Consider the following 21,029-nt stretch of genomic DNA (forward strand, 5'->3'; position numbering starts at 1 on the left):
ACGCTTAGGCGAAGCTCCGCCGGAATTCTCCATCGCCACCGCCACCACGCCGTCGTGCTGCCGGGATTCCAAGGAGGATCTACTACTTCCGCTACCCGCTGGAACGGGGAGAAGGACGTCGTCATCAACACCGAACGTGTGACCGAGTACGGAGGTGCTGCCGATTGTGGCACCGTCAAGATCTTCTACGCGCTTTTGAAAGCGGCAAGTGATCATCTACCACAGCAACGAGAGCCTCCTCTTGTAGGCTTTGGAAATCTTCAAGGGTTAGTCTCGTTCATCCCCTCGTTGCTTCCATCTTCTAGATTGCATCTTGGCTTGGATTGCGTTCTCGCGGTAGGAATTTTTTTGTTTTCTATGCTACGAATCCCATCAGACGTCGCCATCGGGGAGGTCCGGCTGACCTTGTCGGACCAGGACCGCGCCGAGCCACAGTTCCACCCCGACAACTACACGGCGTGGAACTCGTTCTTCCTGCGGCGGTGGGAGCGGGAGCTCGCCTCCTACGACGTCCCGCCGCCTCCGCGCAACAACGTCGCGGGGCGCCGTCGTTGGTGGAGCGCGCCGGGTCGGACGCTCGAGGCCGTCCTCGAACACATTGAGGGCGGCAACTATCCCCTTCTGCCGATGCCCCCGCTGTCGAGGGCATCGGCCAGCCGCCGCCTGGGAAGCAGTTGGCAGCCACAGCGCATGGCTGCCAGCTCGTCGTCGTCCGGTTCGGCGTCGAGGTCGACGCCGATCTCCAGGTCGGCGCCATCATGGGCGCCGGTGAAAACGGAGCCGCCTTCCCCGCCGAGCAACCGTGCGCGCAGCGGCGGCGGGATCGTCATCCGCGAGCCCTCGACGACACGAGGACGCCTCCGCCCCAAGCGCGAACCAGACACCTCCGGCGAGCGGAAGCGCAAGCCGGCGAAGGTGAAGGTCGAGGTGGTTAACGACGCCGAGGACGCCGCAATCCTCGAGGCCGTCATGGCGAGGTCCCTCCAAGACCTCGTCCCCGCCGACAACGCCATGCCCCTCGACCAGGCCTGCGCCTGGCCAAGGGAGCAGTGGGAGAAGGAGGAGGCGGAGCGGCAGGCTCGGCTCCTCGAGGACGTCGCTCGCTACCACCGGCCTGTGACTCCTCCATCCGGTGTCCCGTGCCCGTCATCGACCTCGAGGAGTCCGACGACGAATGGTACAAGCCCTCGCCGTCCCCGCCGCGCGACGGTGGCCGGTGGGGAGACCCCGGCCAGGGCACCAGCAGCCAGGCGCCACCGCATTCCGATGATGGCGGCGACGGCGACGGCGACGAGGACTACACGGTGTTCTACCGCCATTTCGGCATGTAAAGCGCCGTGTTTTAATATTTTAATTTGTATCCACTGACCGAAGTCGAATTATATTCGAATTCGGCCTCTATGTATGAATTTCGCCCTCTATATAGTAAATATCATTAAATTTAGTCTAAATTCAATCGTTTTTAGCTGTATTTCGTCAAGTTTTCGTTTTTCAAATTTAGATCGGCGTCTTCGTCTGAAATCGCGGCTGGGAAACTGGTCCTCCCCACGGCCAAATTTACGTCCAATCCAGATGTAAATTACCCCAGATTTCGGCGTGGGGAGCGCAAACTAGTGGAGATGCTCTCAGTAGATACGTGTGCGTACGACTGCAGCTGCTAAGTTTCAGACTAAGAGCTATGCGCTACAGAGGTGGTAACGATCCTAGCACTCTCTGCATCAGGACGAAATGTGGCAGCACTGTGTGGTAGTCTTGTCCTAATGCACTCTACTGCTAAGTGCTAACCCCTAATTTCCCTACATCTAGGGCGCAATTGATCAGACCCTTGTTTTAGAATACTACTCCGTAGTTTGAATGCCCGGCTGGGATTGCGTCTGCGTGCCTGCCTTGTTGTGGCAGTGCCAGGTACCACCAACAATCCACGAAGCTCCAATTATATATAGCAGCAGAGGGATGATGATTTACACGATTTGTCGTCGTGCACGCCGTTGCGATCAGTAAAACCCATATATGCGATCGAACCTTGGCTAATTAATCAGGAAGCGTAGAAGAGGAAAGTCCACTGAACATAATGTCTGAATGTAAGCATCAGCACAACAGATTGCGGTTTCGGCGAGATGATTTTGCCGGCATAGTTGAGAGAAACCAGGCTTGGACCAAGCAAAGGATGGAGACCGAAGCCAAGTTTTGGGCAAAGAAAGATGGAATCATGAGCTAGTTTAGATAAAAGTAATGGCGACGGTTACGCCGGTGCGACGGAAGCACGAACCACGGAGGTCAGATCGACCCCCAAAGTTTAAACCACGGACGCATATAGTTTTATTAGACTAGCCGTTAAACTAATCGCATAAGGTTAGTAGGGAGTACTAATTAACTTATCACGCTAAGCTGGCATCAACCCCGAGAAAACTACCATCTGGAAGCAGAATATCAAGGCCATCCCATTTTTATACCATCCGAGGACCCGACTGCTCCGAAGTCCTCCTACCTCTCCCTGTTCTCGATCGATGTACTAGCATACATCGTCTTGCTTCTGGCTCACTCCGGCGGCCGATGGAGCACGCGTTGGCCTCTCGAACGTTCCCTCACTAAATCCATCTAATTTTTGCTGCTGGCCATTTCAATCGGGCCCCATTGATTTGCCGGGAGATGGTAACTGACCACCCTCCCATGCCCCTGCCCTGCTTCGATCGATGGATGGAGGTCTTTGCTTGCAACCAAAGGAGCAAACTAGGAGCAACACCATAGAGCATGTCTAATAGGTCCCTCAAACTGCACTCACCCCATATAATTTCGGCGGGATAGGGGGTGAGCGCAGTTTGGGCCGTCTAGCAGACCCCGTATTCTGGATGGCCCGTATCGGCGGAATACGGGACCCAGGAAAACCACACTGCCGCCCCCTACAAATACAGGGCGAAGGTGCGAGTGGGGGTTGAACCCCTCACTCGCAACCCTAGCTCCGCCGTGCGTCGCTGCCTCCCCGCTAAATTCCGGCGAGAAATTTCGCGCCGCTCGCCTCCGCATTTGCACCGCCGCTCGCCATGTCCGCACGCCGCAGCACCAGCGCGTCGCCCGCCTCCGGATCGAAGTGATCCCGGTCGCCGGACACGCTCGAGGAGGCCAATGCAAGTTGTCCGCCGCCGGGAGTCGGCGTGCGACGTGCAGGTACGCCGGCGCCCTCTACGTGACGCCGAAGCTCCGCGAGTTCGCGGCGAGCGGGCGCTGGTACAAGGCTGATCCGCCGCTCAAGCCGATGAGCGGCCCCGACTTCGAGAAATGGCACGCCGATTGGGAGATGCACCGCCGGTCGAAGGCGGCATGGGAGGCGCGGATTGGGAGCACCAGCGGCGGAGGAGCTCCGCGAGCCGGCGAGGAGGAAGAGGAGGGGGAAGACCCCCTCTACTTGCAGGCGGTGGCCGCATACATGAAGGATGCCACCGAAGCTGCTCGGGCGGAGGAAGATGAGGTGGCGGCGGCCATCGCCGCCGTAAAGGAGATGGAGGCGCGGGAGGCCGCCGCCAATGCGCCATTCATCATCCTCGACGAGTAGATAGGTTCGTACAAGTCGCGATCCATTAGGATCGCACAATTCTGTATGATCCGTATGTATGATCTATCTATGAACTGATGATGAATTATCGAACAAATTTCCCGGGGTTGGCAATTTTCAAATATACGGGGTGAAATACGGGATCTGCTAAGCGAAATGGTTCTTGCGTAAGCAATTTTTTAATATAAGGCTTTTTACTCGCGTTTTACGGAGCAGAAATAAGGTATGCTAAACATGCTCTTACACGTACACCGTAACACCAGCTAGGTGCAACTACATGAGACGGCAGGCAGACCCCGTTCCATCTGACCGATGGTCCAGACGGCGGCAGTAACGAGTGGTCCTTGAACCAATGTGTTCCGCTTCCGCGTTACTGCTTCACCTACGGCCGATCGCACGGACAGTGCGATCGATCGATCGATCTCGTGTGCTCAGAGGGGCGAGAAAATGTGCGAGATCAGGGGAAGCAGACGCTTCTTTCCACAGGACGGAATAAACCGTGCATTCTGTTCTGTTCGTTTGTGCAGCAAAGCTTTGTGTACGTCGTGATTTAGTGAAGGGGACGTTGCAGAGCAGAGCCATGCACGCACGATGAGAGGGCTCATGGTCCTCCATGCAGATGACCAACTCTACACCTTTTACCCCGCACAAATTATAATCATGTATTGAATATAATTGCCTAGCCCTTCTTTATTAGATCAATCTTTTGGTTGAACTGGCTAGAACATACAGTTTCACATGGTATCAGCCCTACAAAGTCCTAGGTTCAAATCATAGCCAACACATTATTTAAAATAAATATTTGTGGCCTCTATAAAAAAACCAATGATACACGTTTAAGGCCCGTGCGAGATCTAAAAAAAAGGCCAACCAACCTAGACGTGAGGAGATGTGTTGAATATAATTATCTGGCCCTCCTTTATCAGATCGGTCTTTTGATTGAACTGGCTAGAGCATGCAATTTCACAAAGGGCACCCTCCTCAACTAGAACAACATCAATGGCCGCATGTTCCATGAGCAAGCTGAACTTTCGCTGGAATCCGGCACTACAGGAACAACAAGTCGTCGGTGTAGCCTACGCCGAGGACAACCCTCGGCGTAGCTCCTCCTCGGCAGTTCCATGTGGGATGTTGGTGTAGACCCGACCCTCGGCGCAGGCCTGTGGGGCCACACCGTCCGTTAATGTCCGTTAACGTCGCCTCTACGCCAATAGCCAAGCCTGGGAAGCCCTGGCTGGAGTCTTTAAATTTTTTCTTCAATTTTTTAAATCTCTCACATGGATCATTTTAACTTTAATTTTAGGTCAAATTACACTTATGGTCAAACTTTTCAATTTGGTCATCCATCCTCACACTACTCTTCCCCTAGCACGCTTAACTGCTTTGTTACTTCCAGTTGTGGTTCCATGAAAGAAACGAAGCATTGTTAATAATACTACCATATCAATCATATAACCCTTAGACCGTGATATCACAACTCTTTATTATTTTTAGTTTTAAAATATTATTTAAATAAACATCAATGATTAAGTTATAGTAATATTTAGGAAGAATGCAATTATTAATTTTACAATTTTAAAAAATAATCAAACATCCTGAATTTCTGGCAAAAACTAAAATCTTCCCACTTTCATATTTTTATTTGGAATTTTGAGAATATAAAAATGGCAAACGGGTAAACCCGGGTGAATTCGGATTTAACTTTTTGAGATGATCATTTTGACAGGTTAAATATTTTTTCCCGAAGTCGTATGCAAAAGATAATGCCATCTTACCAAGAAATAAACTTTTTTTTCAAAATAAGTTGTAATTCAAATTTGTTAATTTACCCCTAATAGAAGGTTGTGTAACATACACGAATCTCAAACAATTTTATTTTTTGATTTTTTTTATCATTTTCGGCCATTCAGTTGAAACTTAAAAAGACGATCTAGGAAAGGGGTGCGTGGAGGGAAAAAAAAGTTCAAGGCTTGTGCAAACTTATACTAATAAATAAATAAGTACAAATATAAGATAAGATAATAACTAGAGTAGAAAAAGAAAAATAGGAAGGTGCTACGCCGTGGGTGGCCATCGGCATAGATAAAAAAGGGAGGAGGCTGTGCCGAGGGTGCCCTCGGCGTAGCTCTAACGCCGTCACAGCTTGCCTTTGGAGTGTGTCCAGGTCTACGCCGATGGTAGCCGTCGGCGTAGCGTTGCCTACGTCGAGGGCATCGCTACGCTTGGCGGGCTGGCCTAGCTGGGCCACACGCCGACGATCCCAACTTTTAGCCATCGGCGCCTTGCGCCATTCCTACAGTGTGGTAGACGGGGTGGAGGTCTGGCAGCAGCAGAAGGTCATTGTTCTGAGCTGAAAGTTCCATCCCGCCAAGGCTCGAAAGGATACAGGGCACCGTCGATTTGCTGTGTAATCCTTATTTCTATGGTTTGGGGATGGACCACTAGTAGAGAAACCCCCCTTTAGTACCGGTTCCAAAGGGCATTTAGTACCGGTTTTGGAAACGGTACTAAAGATCCGGTACTAAAAGCCTCCCGGTACTAAAGGTGCCTCCACGTGGGCACGGAGGAACCCGCGGGGCTGGAGACCTTTGGTACCGGTTCGTAACACGAACCGGTATTAAAGCCTATTTCGTTTAATTTATTTTATCCATTTTTTCTAATTATTTTCACACCCTCTTTTATTTTATTTTTTTCACTCCCTTTTTTTATTTTTTTTCAGAACTTCTAGTATTTCCGTTAGTCTCTAACTACACTTAATCTCTTACCCGTGGTCAAACTTCCCGGTCGGTCACCCATCCTCACACTACTCCCGCACTAGCACGCTTAACTTCCAAGTTCCATCCCGTTCCACTTCCAAGTGCTTCGCGCGCATGTATGTGATAGTAGTATCATATCAATCCTATTAACATGTTGGTCGATGTCACACTTCTTTATCGTTTAAATTTCAAATAATTATTTTAATAAAGAAAAGTAATGATGTAATAATAATGTTGAATAAATAAATAAAATTAACTTTTCTAATTATTTTTTTTATTTTTTTTTGCAAAACCTAAAAATTGAAAATCTTATAATTTGCTAAAAGTAATAGTAATATGTTAGGACTCAAAAAATCTTATAATTATTAATTTTAATTTTAAAAAAATTACAAATATATAAAATTCTAAATTTCTGGAAAAAAACTAAAATCTTCCTGCTTTCATATTTTCATTTGGAATTTTGAGAATCTAAAAATTCGCTAACCGTGTACACCCCGGTGAATTCGGATGTAACTTCTTCCCACGATGATTTTGATATATTATACGTTTTTTTCCGACGTCGTATCCAAAAGTTAATGCGATTTTACCATGTTTCAAACTTTTTTTGCAAAAAAAGTCAAAATTCGAATTTCTTAATTTCACCGAATAGTAGGTTGCATAACATATAAGAATCTGAAAATATTTTATTTTTTGAATTTTCTATCATTTTCATTTGTATTTTACAAAGCAAAAAAATGCGATCCGGGGGGGGGGGGTGGAGGTGCGTGGGAAGCAGGAAAACCTTTAGTACCGGTCTAACCCTTTAGTACCGGTTCGTGTCACGAACCGGTACTAAAGGTCCTTAGGAACCGGTACTAAAGGCTTGGGCAATGTAACCGGTACTAATGCACCCTTTAGTACCGGTTCGTAAGGAAACCGGTACTAAAGGCCTGGACGGAAACCCCTTTTTGTACTAGTGGACATACCGAGCCCTTTTAAAACCGCATCTGTTTGCGGTGGTTTTTTAGTTCGAAAATCGCAGGAATACAAGGGGTAAGTTAGAGTTGCTCATAGCTTTAAGTTGCAGCGCACTAGGAACAAGAGAATTTCTGTAGCACGTGGCGTCGATCATCGCCCGCGATCCTCCTAATCTAGTCGGAGGTTAAAAACTCAAAAGTCCACGAGACATCTAGAAAGAGAGAGTGAAAAAGGTTACAGTGATTATTAATTAACTAACGAAGGTCTGGTGTACGCTTTAGGGGATGATGGATCGATCGCTTCATTTCATTGGTCGCAGTCGCTTCCTTCCGCTACAGGGAGATGTCTGATCTCTAATCAACCATTTTCTCGGTGTAATTTTGTGGTCGCCGCACCAGCAAGCATGTGGTGACTGTCAGCACCGATCCCGATGCATTTCGATTAGAGATTAGAGTAAGCCGCCCCAATCGGTCGATCCATCTGTAAAGAAACATTTTGGTGCCAAACTGTTAGGTGACACTGTCTTTGCCCTAATTACTTAATCAATTAAGCACTCTGCACTGCCTCCTCCGACACTCTCTTTCGTCGCACGGCATAGATCGAGAGCGAGCTTCAGTTCAGAGCATAAACCCGCTCCGTGACAGCTTCCAACTGATCCCCATTCACATCTGTGCCTTGCCAGCATGCTCCGACAGAGGAGTCGATCTGGCGCAAGAAGCTGCAGCAGACGAAGAGAGTCTGACATTTGAAGCTGCAGCAAGACTCTATGCTATGCATGCAAGCACATTTAAATTTAGTCCAAGGTTTGGACAGAGCAAAGCTTGCCAACTGTTGAAGAAGAAAAAAAAAGCAATCCATGCAAGCACGCACGCTCTGAGACGTTCCGTCACCATCAGAAAGGCGAGCAAGCACGCCCGTTGGTTTGGGGCGGTGGAGTTCAGTTCAGTTGTTTGAAGGCCGTTTTTTTAGTGTTTGCCCGAAGAAGAAATCGGCCTTCTCCACCGGTTCATCAATAGCTGGAGTTAATTGACACGAGACCTATAGAAGAAATGTTTATAAAATTCTTCGACGGCCTTCATGCATCAGAATTTTAGGAGGACGACCAGTCAATCCGGCTCCGGTTTTCCTTCGATGCTGAAAAAGAGGCGTGTCAATGTCAAAGACCGTTCCTGTATCTCCACGACAAACTTCAGAACAGCCACCAGTGCCCATTTCGTGAAGATATATATTCATGAAAGTTTGAATAACAAATCCAAACAACAGAATTGCATGGGCTGTGTAACCTGTGGTTGGAACTATTAAGGGGTCAGTGACCGCGACCCGGACGTTTGGAGTACGCGCGCACCCATTTACGAAAAGTTCAAAAAAATGTTATTTAAAAGTTTCAAAAAAATGTGAAGTAAAATTTTGCATGTACATATTATATTGATACTTACTCGTGTAAGTTTTCACGAAAAAATACCATTGTGTGTGGCCTGCATAAAAATGACAAAATGTCCAAATGAGAATAGTGAATAGGAATTTTACTATTCACATGAATAGGAATTTGCATTTTGTCATTTTTGTGTAGGTCACACACAATGGTGTTTTTCTGTGAAAACACACACGAGTAAGTATCAACATAATATATACATGCAAAAATTTACTTCACATTTTTTTGAAACTTTTAAATAGCATTTGTTTGAACTTTTCGTAAATGGGTGCGCGCGCACCCAGGTTCCATTCACCATTTCCGTCAGTGACCGCCCCATACCAGAGTTCAAAACACTTGGTGCCTCACAAAGACGAAATATTTTTTCATGTGGAGTCAATGTTTCCGTTGATAGTGAGAAGTCTGTAATGATTTCATCAGTCCCAGAATCATCAGTTTTTTAGATTTAGTCTCCCAGATGTACTCATAAAGGTAGGGTATATATGTATGTGTTCATAGGGGTGAGTGTACGTGTATATTTGTTAGTGTGTGTAGCTATACAATGTTTCGCAAAAAAAAAAATCACATGTTCAAAACGTGAGAACAACTTGAATACTACCATCCACACGTTAAATCAAACCGAAGGATAATCCAAAAGAAACACATAGAAATCGAGAATCTAATTCTTTTTACAACATATCTACGTCTAAAAAAGGAATGGTTCTTCATCCATAGAATTTATCACTTTTCCTAGAAAAATTGTCTTATTCCTTCCTTAGGTATATGTAACATGCGCATGCCTATCGCTCATTCAATTGAGATCATCTAAGTCTCAGTTGTATCACATTTCTAACTCATGTGTCACTCAAAGTCTGCCACGAATCACCATGTAAATTTAATGGCCTAGGCTACCATGAATCATGATATACATTTAATGGTCTAGGTTTATATTATCCATTGCAAGCCATATATAACTAGGAAAATATTAGTTACAATTCATGTGCTAGTCGTATGTAGCACAATTAACAACGCAATCAACCGTCCAAGAGTTCATTGAGATTTAAATATTTCACAGTACATTTAGAATTAGAAAAACCAACATCACATTGATTTGTGTTGTCAGGTTGTAAAAAAACATGTTTTCTGTTTTTCTAAAATACCTCACATTGCTTTTTGTTCTTTAAGTATATGTAACATGGACATGCATAGAGCTCGGTCAATGGAGATCATCTATGTCTCAGTTGCATCACATTTGTAACTCATGTACAACTCCAAGGCAACCACAAATCATGATGTAAATTGAATGGTCTAAGCTACCGCGAATCACAATGTAAATTCAATGGTCTAGTTTTATTTTATCGGTTGCAACCCATATGTAACTAGAAAAATCTTAGTTGTTTCATGAACACGTATGTATCATGATTCACAACGCAATCCAACAGCCCAAGAGTTCGTTGAGATTTAAATATTTCACAGCCCGCTTAGAATTAGCAAAACCAACATAAAACAGAGGAGTCGAGTAATTCCAAGTCAAATTACAAAGTTTTGTGTTGTCATTCTACCATTGTATGGAACGATGGTGAAATTTTATAAAATATCCTAGGCTTGTATCCGTAGTATATTGGAAAACACTGTTAAGTCTATCAACTATTACAAAAGTCTAACTTCAGTAGCTCAACACTAACACCACATATTGTTGGTCTAACAAGTATAATAATTTTTCTTTCCATCTAAGTAGTTCTAAAGATGATATAGCAATGATTTTTCACACGAGACAAACCAGCAAAAAAAAATAAGAGAAACTTCAAATGAAGAGATAATGTCACAATTTTTGCCATATGTTGAAGGAATTTACAGTATCGCTGGAGTATAAATGAAAAGAAGAAAATTTGGAAATGAATCATGGAAGAACGAAAAACCGATGCTAAAAGAATGTCTATTCTCATATGGACTATGTGTTTTTAGAGAACGTCGTTGTCATAATGTGCATAGGATTTATCTGCAGAAAGTAATTGACTACCTGCACAAAATAACACTGAAATTTCAGATATTTTTGTATAAGTTACTATAAATATATTAAAATCCATTATACACAATAATTTGCTTAAAAAATCAGAATATTTCTCTTTTCTTTATTAATAATTCCATTTTTCAAGGTAGCACAATTATTCATGTTCCCTATTTTTATTTTTATAACTCTAACGCCTTCTGAATTAAAACTCTTTTTAAAGCAAATTTTTGGACTAGCAGTAAGCATGCATGTAGAAAATATGTTCAATGTGTCAACCAAAAAGCACATTCTTTGGACCTTACAAGTAACACTTTTTAGTATAATCATACTTTGTATGCTTAGCTTGAACAATATTTACATGGAAGAAAACTGTAAAAGAATGACATCGTGCACACTTTTGAGGAACCCTTTCTTTTTTTAAATGACTGTGGCATCTTGGATACCAACCGCTTGTTATATTATGTCGAAGATGACCTTTAAAATATATTTTTTTCGGGAAAACGCAAAATCCTTTAAACGCAAAAACCTTAAGAATATTGTAATGACCAGGATATCGCTATTGTGAAATTCAATTTGCTGGTGGTAAGAAACCACATCTAGATGGTTTTGATGAGCTATGAGACTTGATGGATAAATAGGGTCCAGGTCGAGTCGAGGGGCCAACATTAGAATTTTGCTTTTGTTCCTGGTACTAAAGGTTTACCTTTTACTGCAGTCCTGCCTAAAAATGTGTTTAAACCAGCAGGAACTTGCAGTTCATCAAAGATATTTAAAGACGAGTTTCCTCTTTGAAAACCTCCCAAGCAAGCAGAGTGCACAAAAGGCGCCACTTTTTACCCAACAAACAAATCGTACGTGTGAGTGGATGTTTACCAGCATAGTAGGGCTACTAATCGGTGAAAGCAAAAGCAATGAGGAGTGCAGAGGAAGCGATGGAGCATGAACGGCCTCGCCTTTTCCTTCTCGACCGGGTAACTTGTCCGCAAAGATTTTATCATTTTAAGGTAAGAGGGGCCTGTGCTCAGTTTACCCTACCACCATGTACGATTATGTACGTGATTCCACTAATATTTTCCCCATAACTACGCTTGCAGACACAACAGTGGTCGTCTACCGGTGCAAGGTAGCCTTAGCTGATAACGGTGATACAGTAGTGTTTAGGTAACTGCTGGGACAAATCCGGCTAATGGTACCATTCCATGGAGGATGGAGGTCGCTGATTAGTAACTAGCATCGCACCTGATCGAAGAGAAAAATCGCATGCCACCGGCGTTTGTCTGGGGAGTGCTTGCCTTTACCAGCATGCTGTCACTGTTTACGTTTCTTCAAGTGTGAATAAGCTCCTCTATCTGCAGATAGTGTCTTGCGAATTTGGAGTATATAGATTTGCATTTGGTACGGGCATTCATACTCTTGCATGGCTCTTTTGGAGTAGATTACAGGAAAAGAACGCACTAGCACTTTAATTTTTAGAAGAGAAAACTGTACCCTTTTTAGAGAGAGAAAACTGTATTTGAGTTGATCAAATGGAGTTAAATTTTGTAGCGAGTTAGATTAGATGGCGACGCAGATTTGGTGGAATGGGAGCTTGCGGACCCTTACGAATAACAAAATAAAACAATAATAAAATTGAAGAAACTACAGCAGAAATCATGCATGTAGAGAATGCAAGGACTTACATGCATGTCAAGTTTGAAACTAAAATACAAAAGCATGTAAACTGTGGGAAAAGACAAAGTGTCCAAGTAATAGTATAAGTGCCGAATCTTTTACTATGCAAAATAAATACAAAGTTGCATTTTCGCTCTTTTGCAGGTCACATACGGTCCTTTTTTCTTGAAACTTTGCACGGGTAAATATTAAGGTAACATGTGCGTGCGTGATTTATTTTAAAATTATTTCAAACTTTAAAATGCCATTATCGGGATTGTTAGAAAATTGGGTCCACCTACACCAATGTCTTGATTACTACTTCCATAAATTCCGGTGGAAGAATCATGCAACCTCTTTGATCCTAAGGAAATTTTTTTTTTTTTGCGTTGTATTCCTCGCAAGTTCCCCTGTTACTTGTTTCATCTCGAATCATTAAAACTATTTGATATTTTTCAGCAGGAGTATTATGTATGCAAACACAAAATTACTTTCTGTATGTCTATGAAAACTATATCAACAACCTAATTCTTGAAGAAAATTCATGCATTTTTCTACTATTTATGTTTTTCAGAAATACATTCCATTCAACATCTTGAGGCGGATCTTCCGAGGGCAATTTAACTAACGGTGCTGCAATCAAGCAATTTTTATTGCATATTATGTCCTCTTCATTTCTATATGATTGAAATGTGAAATCGTCTAATTCCTACGTTTTGTTCTTCCTGCATGATTTGAATTTTGGGTTGATCTAGATTGTGTTCTACGGCAGTAGCCGCAACAACAAAACAGCAAGTGGGCCGGTATGAGTCGTCCACTGCTGAATGGTTCAATGCTGTCATTAGTGTATACCGTACACTACGTATTTATGTTTCTTGAGAAGACATGTTGAACAAGTCTCATATGCCAATCATAAATCTCCTACACTCTGTGTTCGTATCCCATATACCATTTGCCTACTCGTACGATTATTTTGCCCGCCTCCGTACGCATGCTGGGAACTTCGGAAGTTAGTACTACCATGAGAAAGATGTCTCTGCTACAAATCGGATAATATAAATTTTAGAACGCAAATCAACAATCAAAATTTCCGAGATATCCCGAGGAAAACAACGGGGCAAGCAGATCGAAAAAATTACTCCTTAAATAGAGTAAATTCCAAAAACCACCACATTAAAGCGACAAGTTCAACTGAAAGAAGCACAGCCACAGCCGCTTCCACTTCAGTCTCCTCCATAGATTGGTTCCCCTTCTTCGGTTGGCTTCACCGGCGTTGAGAGGAGTGGGCAACCCGATCCCGATCTATGCGCTGAGTTTTAACAAAAGTAATATTTTCAGCAATTTATGTTAGGGTTTTGGTAGCCATTTTTGGGTTTCCCTCAATGGAGATGACATTATCTGCGATAATTAATCTTTGGTCTTTCGTTCGATGACGAGATCTCCTTTCCGACGTCAATGATGGTGTTGAAAGATTACAATTATCTAGGTATGAGCGTTCAGTTCTTGCTTCACGAGGAAGATTATCCTCGCAGTTTTTGTCCCGGCTGGTACGTCCTCGACAATGGTGATTCATACTCTCAGCTCAACATCAGCGTTGGCAAAGCTGATAGGTTGTTATTCTCTGGTGTTGGTACTTTTGCTGATGTTGATTGACTACTTTAATGGTTGCACATGCACACAGCCTTGACATTGCGGCTTAAATTAAAATTATGGAAAAACCTTGTTGGTATTTTTGGGTCTATGATTTGTTACCTATCTTTGGCCGCGTTTAAGAAAGTACAAGATTGTGTCTTGGAAGAAGATAAGAGTTTGAAGATCTTGAAGAATTGCTAGTATCTTTTAGACTTTATTTTGTATTCGTTGGAACAACTCGTGTATCTTTACCATGTACTATTTGTTATTATGAATATATGTGGTATTGATTGTCAAAAAGAAGCTACAAGTTTGAAAAAACACCACTATTTGTTGAAATTACAAAAGTCACCAAAATTGATTGAATTCGTTGATTGTCGATTTTAGCCGTGCTAACAACATTTCTGACAGTGGGCCTCACCTGTCAGTGATGACGTGGTAGAGGTGAGACGCCCGTCTCGGATAATTGCACTTGCCAAACGCGCTCCATCACCTCCAGCGAGCTTCGAGGCGGTGGGGCGCTTGTGGCCACGGCTCTGTCCATTGAAAATTTACAAACAAAAACTCAGGAACTAAAATCTTCCTAGCATATGTATCATCTAATACTAAACGTTTTACCACGTCACCACCAACAGATTCCTTGTTACGATAGCTAAACTAGCGAATTCAGTGCACATTGAAACAAATTCACTCAATTTTGTTGGTTTTTTTTTGTAATTTGAACGAATATGGATTGTTCTTTAAACTTATCCTCGTTGTAATGTGATGATTTATTTAGAATTTACTTTTTTAAAATAGTGTGATGATGAGACCCACTCGGGTGCTACTAGAAAAACCATGGAACAGAAGGGGGTGAAAACCCCAATCAGCCTCAAACAGTTCCGGGAGCACACGAGAACAAATCACGCCGGGTTCCATCCAATGGGCTAGCGCTGCATCCCCAAAATTAAAAACTAGACAATGATTAAAAACGATTCTTATTTTGTTGGGTAGGCAACACAGTAGCGGTAGGATCCAACCCAAACTACCACGAGCATCCTGTGTCCCCTTGTGGCCTTCTTCCCATTCCCAAATTTAATGATTGGTTCATCTCTCAATTCCACGGCCAAACCAACAGCAGCCCTGCTGCTTATAGGGACCATCGCCTTCACCTCGTAGTTTTATGAGAAAAATATCCCAGGATCAGAAAAACATAACGCAAAGTAATGTAAAATAGAACATCTCCAATTTTACCATCTACTACTAATTTTTAGCATTTCTTTATGTTTGCATCAGACTCAGGTAAAGGTAGCCAGCAAATGCAATGCATCATCATCATCTTCACCCTTTACCCCTTCTTTCCTGCAAGTAACTCACCACTACCAGCACTCGAGCTTCCACTTCTCCACCACCCTGAGCCTGTGAGGTGAGGCGAGCTCTCTCTAGTGCCACTCTCTCCAGCTTCTTCTTCTTCCTTGTTTCATGGCAGGAAAGGCTGAGGCGATGATGGGCATAGCGCATCCATTTTGACCCATGCCATCCTGGACCTATATACATACTCCCACCACCACACTCCCCCAACCTCTCTCTACTTCTACCACCACCACTATCACCACTCTCTCTCGTCTCGTCTCTCCTCTGCTTTTGCCTGCGCAAGCTTTTGCTTTGTTTTAGGTGCTTCTTTCCCACTTTTCTCCCCCCTGCGTTGTCACGCACACCAAAAGCTCGAACCTTTACCTTATCTCCGGCCCTCCTTCCCGTAGTGGGATTTGGTGGCTACTTGCCTCGCCCTCCCGCGCGCGCTTCTTTGCTCGATTGGGGCCGTCTCCGCTCGTCACCGCACGCTCCTTCTCGGAATTCGGCCTCTTCTTGCGCAATTGAGGGTGCGCAGATCTTTGCGCGGCAAGGGGATCGATGAACTGCGGCCCGCCGGACCAGCTGCCGCCGCCGCCGCCGCAGAGCTTCCTCAACCTCAACAGCTGGGACAGCTCCTCCATGGACGCAGGGCGCCAGCTCGACCCCATGACCTCCTCCCCGCCCGCCGCCAACGCCACGGACGCCCACGCGCTCCACGGGATCTCGCCGCGCCCGCACTACGCCGGCTCGCCGCCCAAGCTCAACCTCTCCATGATGGGCCAGTACCACCCCCACCACTACCCTGGCGGCGCCGGACTGCCGCCCACGCTGGAGAACTTGATGCCCATAGCCTCCCTGGACCAGTTCCTCGCCGACCCGGGCTTCGCCGACCGCGCCGCCGCGCGGCTCTCCGGCTTCGACGCCCGCGCCAGCTACGGCCTCCCGGACGACGGCCCCGTCGGCGCATTGAGGGAGATGGAGCTCCGGGACGACTCCTCGGTCTCCGATCCGGCGTCGGCCGGCCCGCTCAAGGACGGCAATGCGCGCAAGCGGAAGGCCGCCGGCAGCAAGGGGAAAGGCAAGGACAGCTCCATGTCCACCTCCGCCAAGGATCTTCTCGCAAAGGTACGCACAACCCGAATTCCGCTCAGCTATGTATGTACTCTGGAGCTAACCTAGTGATCGATCTTCTCACCCTACGAATGCGATCGTGCAGGACGATTCGGCGTCGAAGCGTTGTAAATCCATGGAGGAGGGCAACGCCGCGGAGGAGAATTCCGGCAAGGGGAAAGCCGCGCAGAGCAGCAGCGAGAACGGTGGCAAGAAGCAGGGCAAGGACGGCAGGCCCGTCCCCGACCCGCATCAGGACTTCATCCATGTCCGGGCGCGGCGCGGAGAGGCGACGGACAGCCACAGCCTCGCCGAGAGGGTACAAACAGTTCTTGGGCTCGCGCTCTGCACTGGGTTCCATTGCTCCTGCGAGTGACCATCTTTGCTGAACAATTTCTTATGCTTTGCCCTGTCTTGTCTTGTCTTGGTCAGGTTAGAAGAGAGAAGATCAGCCAGAGGATGAAGCTGCTGCAGGATCTTGTCCCGGGTTGCAACAAGGTACTATACCTGCAACCAAAAAAAAAACACACTCACAATTGCAATTTGTTGCCGTTTGAGTAGCTTAGTTTCAGAGCTTGGTGTGCCCAGATATGAAATTGTGAAACCATTGCCTGTTTCAGGTGGTAGGCAAGGCTGTGATGCTCGACGAGATCATCAACTACGTGCAATCGTTGCAACGGCAAGTCGAGGTATATATATGCCCATTCTCACCCCACACATATGCAATTGCAGAATCATCATGAAACCGCATCATTTGCCGTTTTAGAACGCCCCGAGGAGGACCATCTTAAACGCTTACCCTTGATGTACATTTTTTTGCAGTTTCTGTCCATGAAGCTGGCGACGGTGAATCCCCAGCTGGACTTCAACAATTTGCCCAACCTCCTTGCTAAAGATGTGAGGACAAAGCATATATGATCCTCCCCATTGCGGCCACATTTCTTGTTGAGGCAAACAGAATGGTTCAACTTACTCATACTCCAATTTTGCTTGTGGTCAGATGCAGCAGTCATGTGGCCCGTTGCAGAGCTCCCAGCATTTCCCGCTGGACGCCTCAGGTGCACCTCTCCCCTTCATGAGCCAGCCTCACCAGGGGAACAACAACCCACTCGGCTGTGGCATGAGTGACGGCATGGACGATCAGGGCTCCATGCACCCGCTAGACCCGGCGTTCTGCCGGTCAATGGGCTCGCAACATCATTTTCTCAACGGAGTTGGCGACGCCGGCTCTCAGGTAACGATGCGCAACCATGACACGATCGAGCTCACACGGTCTTCTGATGGCACAACACTGATCGTTTGTCGATGCTTCACAGGTTGGGGCATTCTGGCAAGATCTGCAGAGTGTTGTTCAAATGGACATGGGGCAGAGTCAGGAGATGGCCACCTCTTCCAACAGCTACGACGGTTAGTAGAGTCACTATATTTCACTTCCCTTCGAACCTGAACTCTGAATCTGCATCACTGTCACAATGGTTTCTAATGCTGAATTCATGTCTATCAGGCTCATTGCAAACGGTCCACATGAAAATGGAGCTTTGACATCATCCGCCATGTAAGAAGTTCTCGATCGGACCGAAGCGTCGACGCCCGCTGTACATAGAGAGACGAAGCCAGCCAAGTCAGTCAAGCTTGCCATCCATGGAAGCACTCAGAGATTCAACCTAACTATGTTGGGCCCTAGTAGTGCCTTTAGCTTCTAATTTGCATTGCATCCATCCTATGGTAAAACGATTCTTTTGAACAAAAAACGGAACGCGGCCGTGTAACGGTAGCTAGCCCTTCCTATCAAATTCCACCTCTTGCATGTTTAGCTAGCTGCAAACAAGTTCAGTACATAGCGCGGCGCGCTGCACGGATGACTGATCATCATCAGTCAGAGTCAGGACCCCTTCTGCCTTGCCCCTTTTCAAGCGAAGAGGGTAATTGAAGATGTGTAATATCATTTGTATTGCCACTATATATATTTTTAGCAGATAAATACCATTATTAAGCAGACCTTAAATTTTGTCTTGCAACTGTGAATGAATGAATGAATTGATCATCCACATCTGGTTCCAGCATTATGAAGCATGCTGATCCAAAACACATTGATGTGATGCTGATGAGAAAATGCAGCAGTACATGGCACTGCTCCCTGGGTGCTGCCACTTGGAGCAGCTCAGGAGCCAGGCTTGTATTCCCATTCTGGGATCTGTTCATCAGCCACGGCCAAGGGGTGTAGAAGGAGGCATTGTGGGTTGTGAGTAAAAGGACATGGACAGAAGGAACAAGCAAGTTGTTCAATTGAGTCTGGATTTGTAGCTGTGGCGATAAGTACCCGGAGACAGGGACAGCACTGGCTGGGACACCCAGTAATGAGGGATGAGGCCTCTACCCATTATTACGAGATTGATGCTGATGATCTTACACGGCCTGCTTGCTCCTAAACTACGCGTACATCAGACAGGCAGGGCAGCCGCATTCAGTGCCTGCGATGAGATTAGATCAGGTCAGATCAGATGAGGAGTGCTTGCTCCTGTTCATCTACAGTCATACAATGATACTCCAATTCCATAATCTACAAAACTCAACACACTTACAAGGCAGAAGATTAGTAGTACTAGTAATACTCTTTCTGCATCTATCTCTGTCAGTGTTGATAAAAATATCGCGATCGAAATCTGATTTCAGAGGGTCCAAATCATCCAGGCTGGGATCACGCTCCGGGAAGGGATCAGCGCGCGGAGGCGATCTGTTCCGGGCGCCCTCGCTGTCAAATGGTACTGTATGTATGTATACGTACACGCTGTAGCTCCAAAATCATTGCTAATCGAGACGCGAGATCTTGGCAACCAGTGTTCACTGCTCACTAATTAATCCACGCACTGTGATGCTATCACTCTGCCCACGGACCATCGTAATCACCCGAGCGAGCACAGCCGATCATCGTATTCATCTCACGTCGACAGTATTTCTCGCAAAAAGATGACAGTACAATGTGTTGTGTACATACATACTCCGCACATGATAGTATATGAGATCATGGTTTGGACACGAAGCAAGACAATGCATCTCGCGAGCAAGATCGTGGTTGCCATCAAGAGGCTAACACGTACTCCCAATTTTTTTTATCGCATAAAAAACTTGCAGCCGTGGCAAGGTAAGTGTACTTATTGTACAGTCACATATTGGTCGTGCGTGTGTTGCTCATGAGTGGGTATACATATAGTATATTTATAAGTATATGCTCCATTCTCTGCTTGTTATTCATCTCTGTCCCTTTTTTTTAATCAATTGGGGAGTGAGAGACTGAGATGTAATAATGCAACATTAGCTTGGAGGCAAAGACTAGTGTGCGCGTCGCATTCAGAGGAAAGTTGTGGTTTACAGAGGAGGATAGGTGACGCGATGAAGGCCACGGCAGCAAAGTCAAACGCTTCCTTTCTTTCTTTTCTGTTATTATTACGAGAGATGCCTCACATACGTGTATGCATCACCAGCTGAATGTGGATCTGTCTGGATGCACAGATCGTGCCTAGAATTAGGGAATACTTGAAGTGCACCGGAGTGTAGATTTCAGCAGGATTAAAGAAGAACTAGAGCAAACTCCCATCCCATATCCCGCCCTGCTTGTCATGGCTACATCCGTTGAGACAGGCAATCATATGCCATGGCTATACCTTTGCCTGTTGACACCCTCCATTCACTTTTCAAGGTCAACAGCTAAGCTATCATCCACCAGAGACATCCAAGAATTGGCCAACAACTGCCTTCCTTAGCTAGAATCTTCAGGTCTGAAACTCATCTGCTTGCATAAATGGATAGGAAAGGTTATATCTTTTGCACCAGTCGGCTATCATCATAGCAAAGATCAAGTCAAACAATTATTGTTCTCTTAAAGGCCGGACTTTCTCGCTGCTAGTTTCGTTTCAGTGATACTGAAAAAAAAAATCAACAAGTTCATCGCGAAACGGAGGCTACCTTTGAGGCGAATGCTGTTTAGGTTGTAGTAATTGGGTTTAAGAAATGAAAATGAAGAATTAAAATTGTGGCATAGAGCTAAAGAGAGAAGGATTTGGAAGAGGGAGATGGGAATACAAAGTTTTTTCACTAAAAGCCAGTGGCACGAAAAAGAAAACCATATAGATGTGCAGATGAACAATGGAGAATACATACTCCCAGGTTTATTTTTAGTATTTATTCGATTATATTGTTGAAAACGGGCTCCGGCGCATCCAAGACCCAAAAATCCACGTCCCATTTTACAGTGAATAGTTCGATGTTTGATGAAATAATGGTAACAGTTGAGTGAGAAAGATAGATATATTCTAACTAGGCAATTTGAGATTGAGAAGTGGACGGAGCTCTGTTGAACCTGATGGTTTACTATAAGATTTTTACAAAGTTTTTTGGGATAAGATAAATTTTGATTTTAAGGAAATGCTGAATGGCTTTCATAAGTGTGACCTGGACATATAGAAAGACTAAATCATGGGATAATTTCACTGATTCCCAAAGTTTCCCTTGCTGTGACCATCTCTCTGCTTACCAAGATACTAATAAAACTCTTATCAAACATGTTGGGTCTAGTGATACATAAAGTAATTGCTAATGCACAAAATGCTTCTACAAGAC

General features: G+C 45.2%; 1 protein-coding gene across 1 annotated transcript; it reads left to right on the forward strand.

Annotated features, from left to right (window-relative positions):
* Positions 1-15,350: 15,350 nt before the first annotated feature.
* LOC124660838 (transcription factor bHLH77-like) lies at positions 15,351-18,414 on the forward strand. Its single transcript, XM_047198675.1, has 8 exons — positions 15,351-16,427; positions 16,519-16,731; positions 16,845-16,910; positions 17,033-17,101; positions 17,235-17,309; positions 17,413-17,646; positions 17,729-17,819; positions 17,917-18,414. Exons 1-8 carry the CDS (start codon positions 15,861-15,863, stop codon positions 17,952-17,954), a joined length of 1,353 nt encoding a protein of 450 aa, XP_047054631.1. The 5' UTR covers positions 15,351-15,860; the 3' UTR covers positions 17,955-18,414.
* Positions 18,415-21,029: the final 2,615 nt, after the last annotated feature.

The sequence above is a fragment of the Lolium rigidum genome, chromosome 6 (genome assembly GCF_022539505.1).
Source record: "Lolium rigidum isolate FL_2022 chromosome 6, APGP_CSIRO_Lrig_0.1, whole genome shotgun sequence".
Taxonomy (NCBI): Eukaryota; Viridiplantae; Streptophyta; class Magnoliopsida; order Poales; family Poaceae; genus Lolium; species Lolium rigidum.

What these genes read in the sequence shown, in the direction of transcription:
- LOC124660838 (XM_047198675.1), top strand. Translation starts at nt 15,861, where the DNA reads ATGAACTGCGGCCCGCCGGACCAGCTGCCGCCGCCGCCGCCGCAGAGC. An exon ending in GCCACAGCCTCGCCGAGAGG is followed by an intron (nt 16,732 to 16,844) that starts GTACAAACAGTT and finishes TGTCTTGGTCAG; the next exon opens with GTTAGAAGAGAGAAGATCAG. An exon ending in TTGTCCCGGGTTGCAACAAG is followed by an intron (nt 16,911 to 17,032) that starts GTACTATACCTG and finishes TGCCTGTTTCAG; the next exon opens with GTGGTAGGCAAGGCTGTGAT.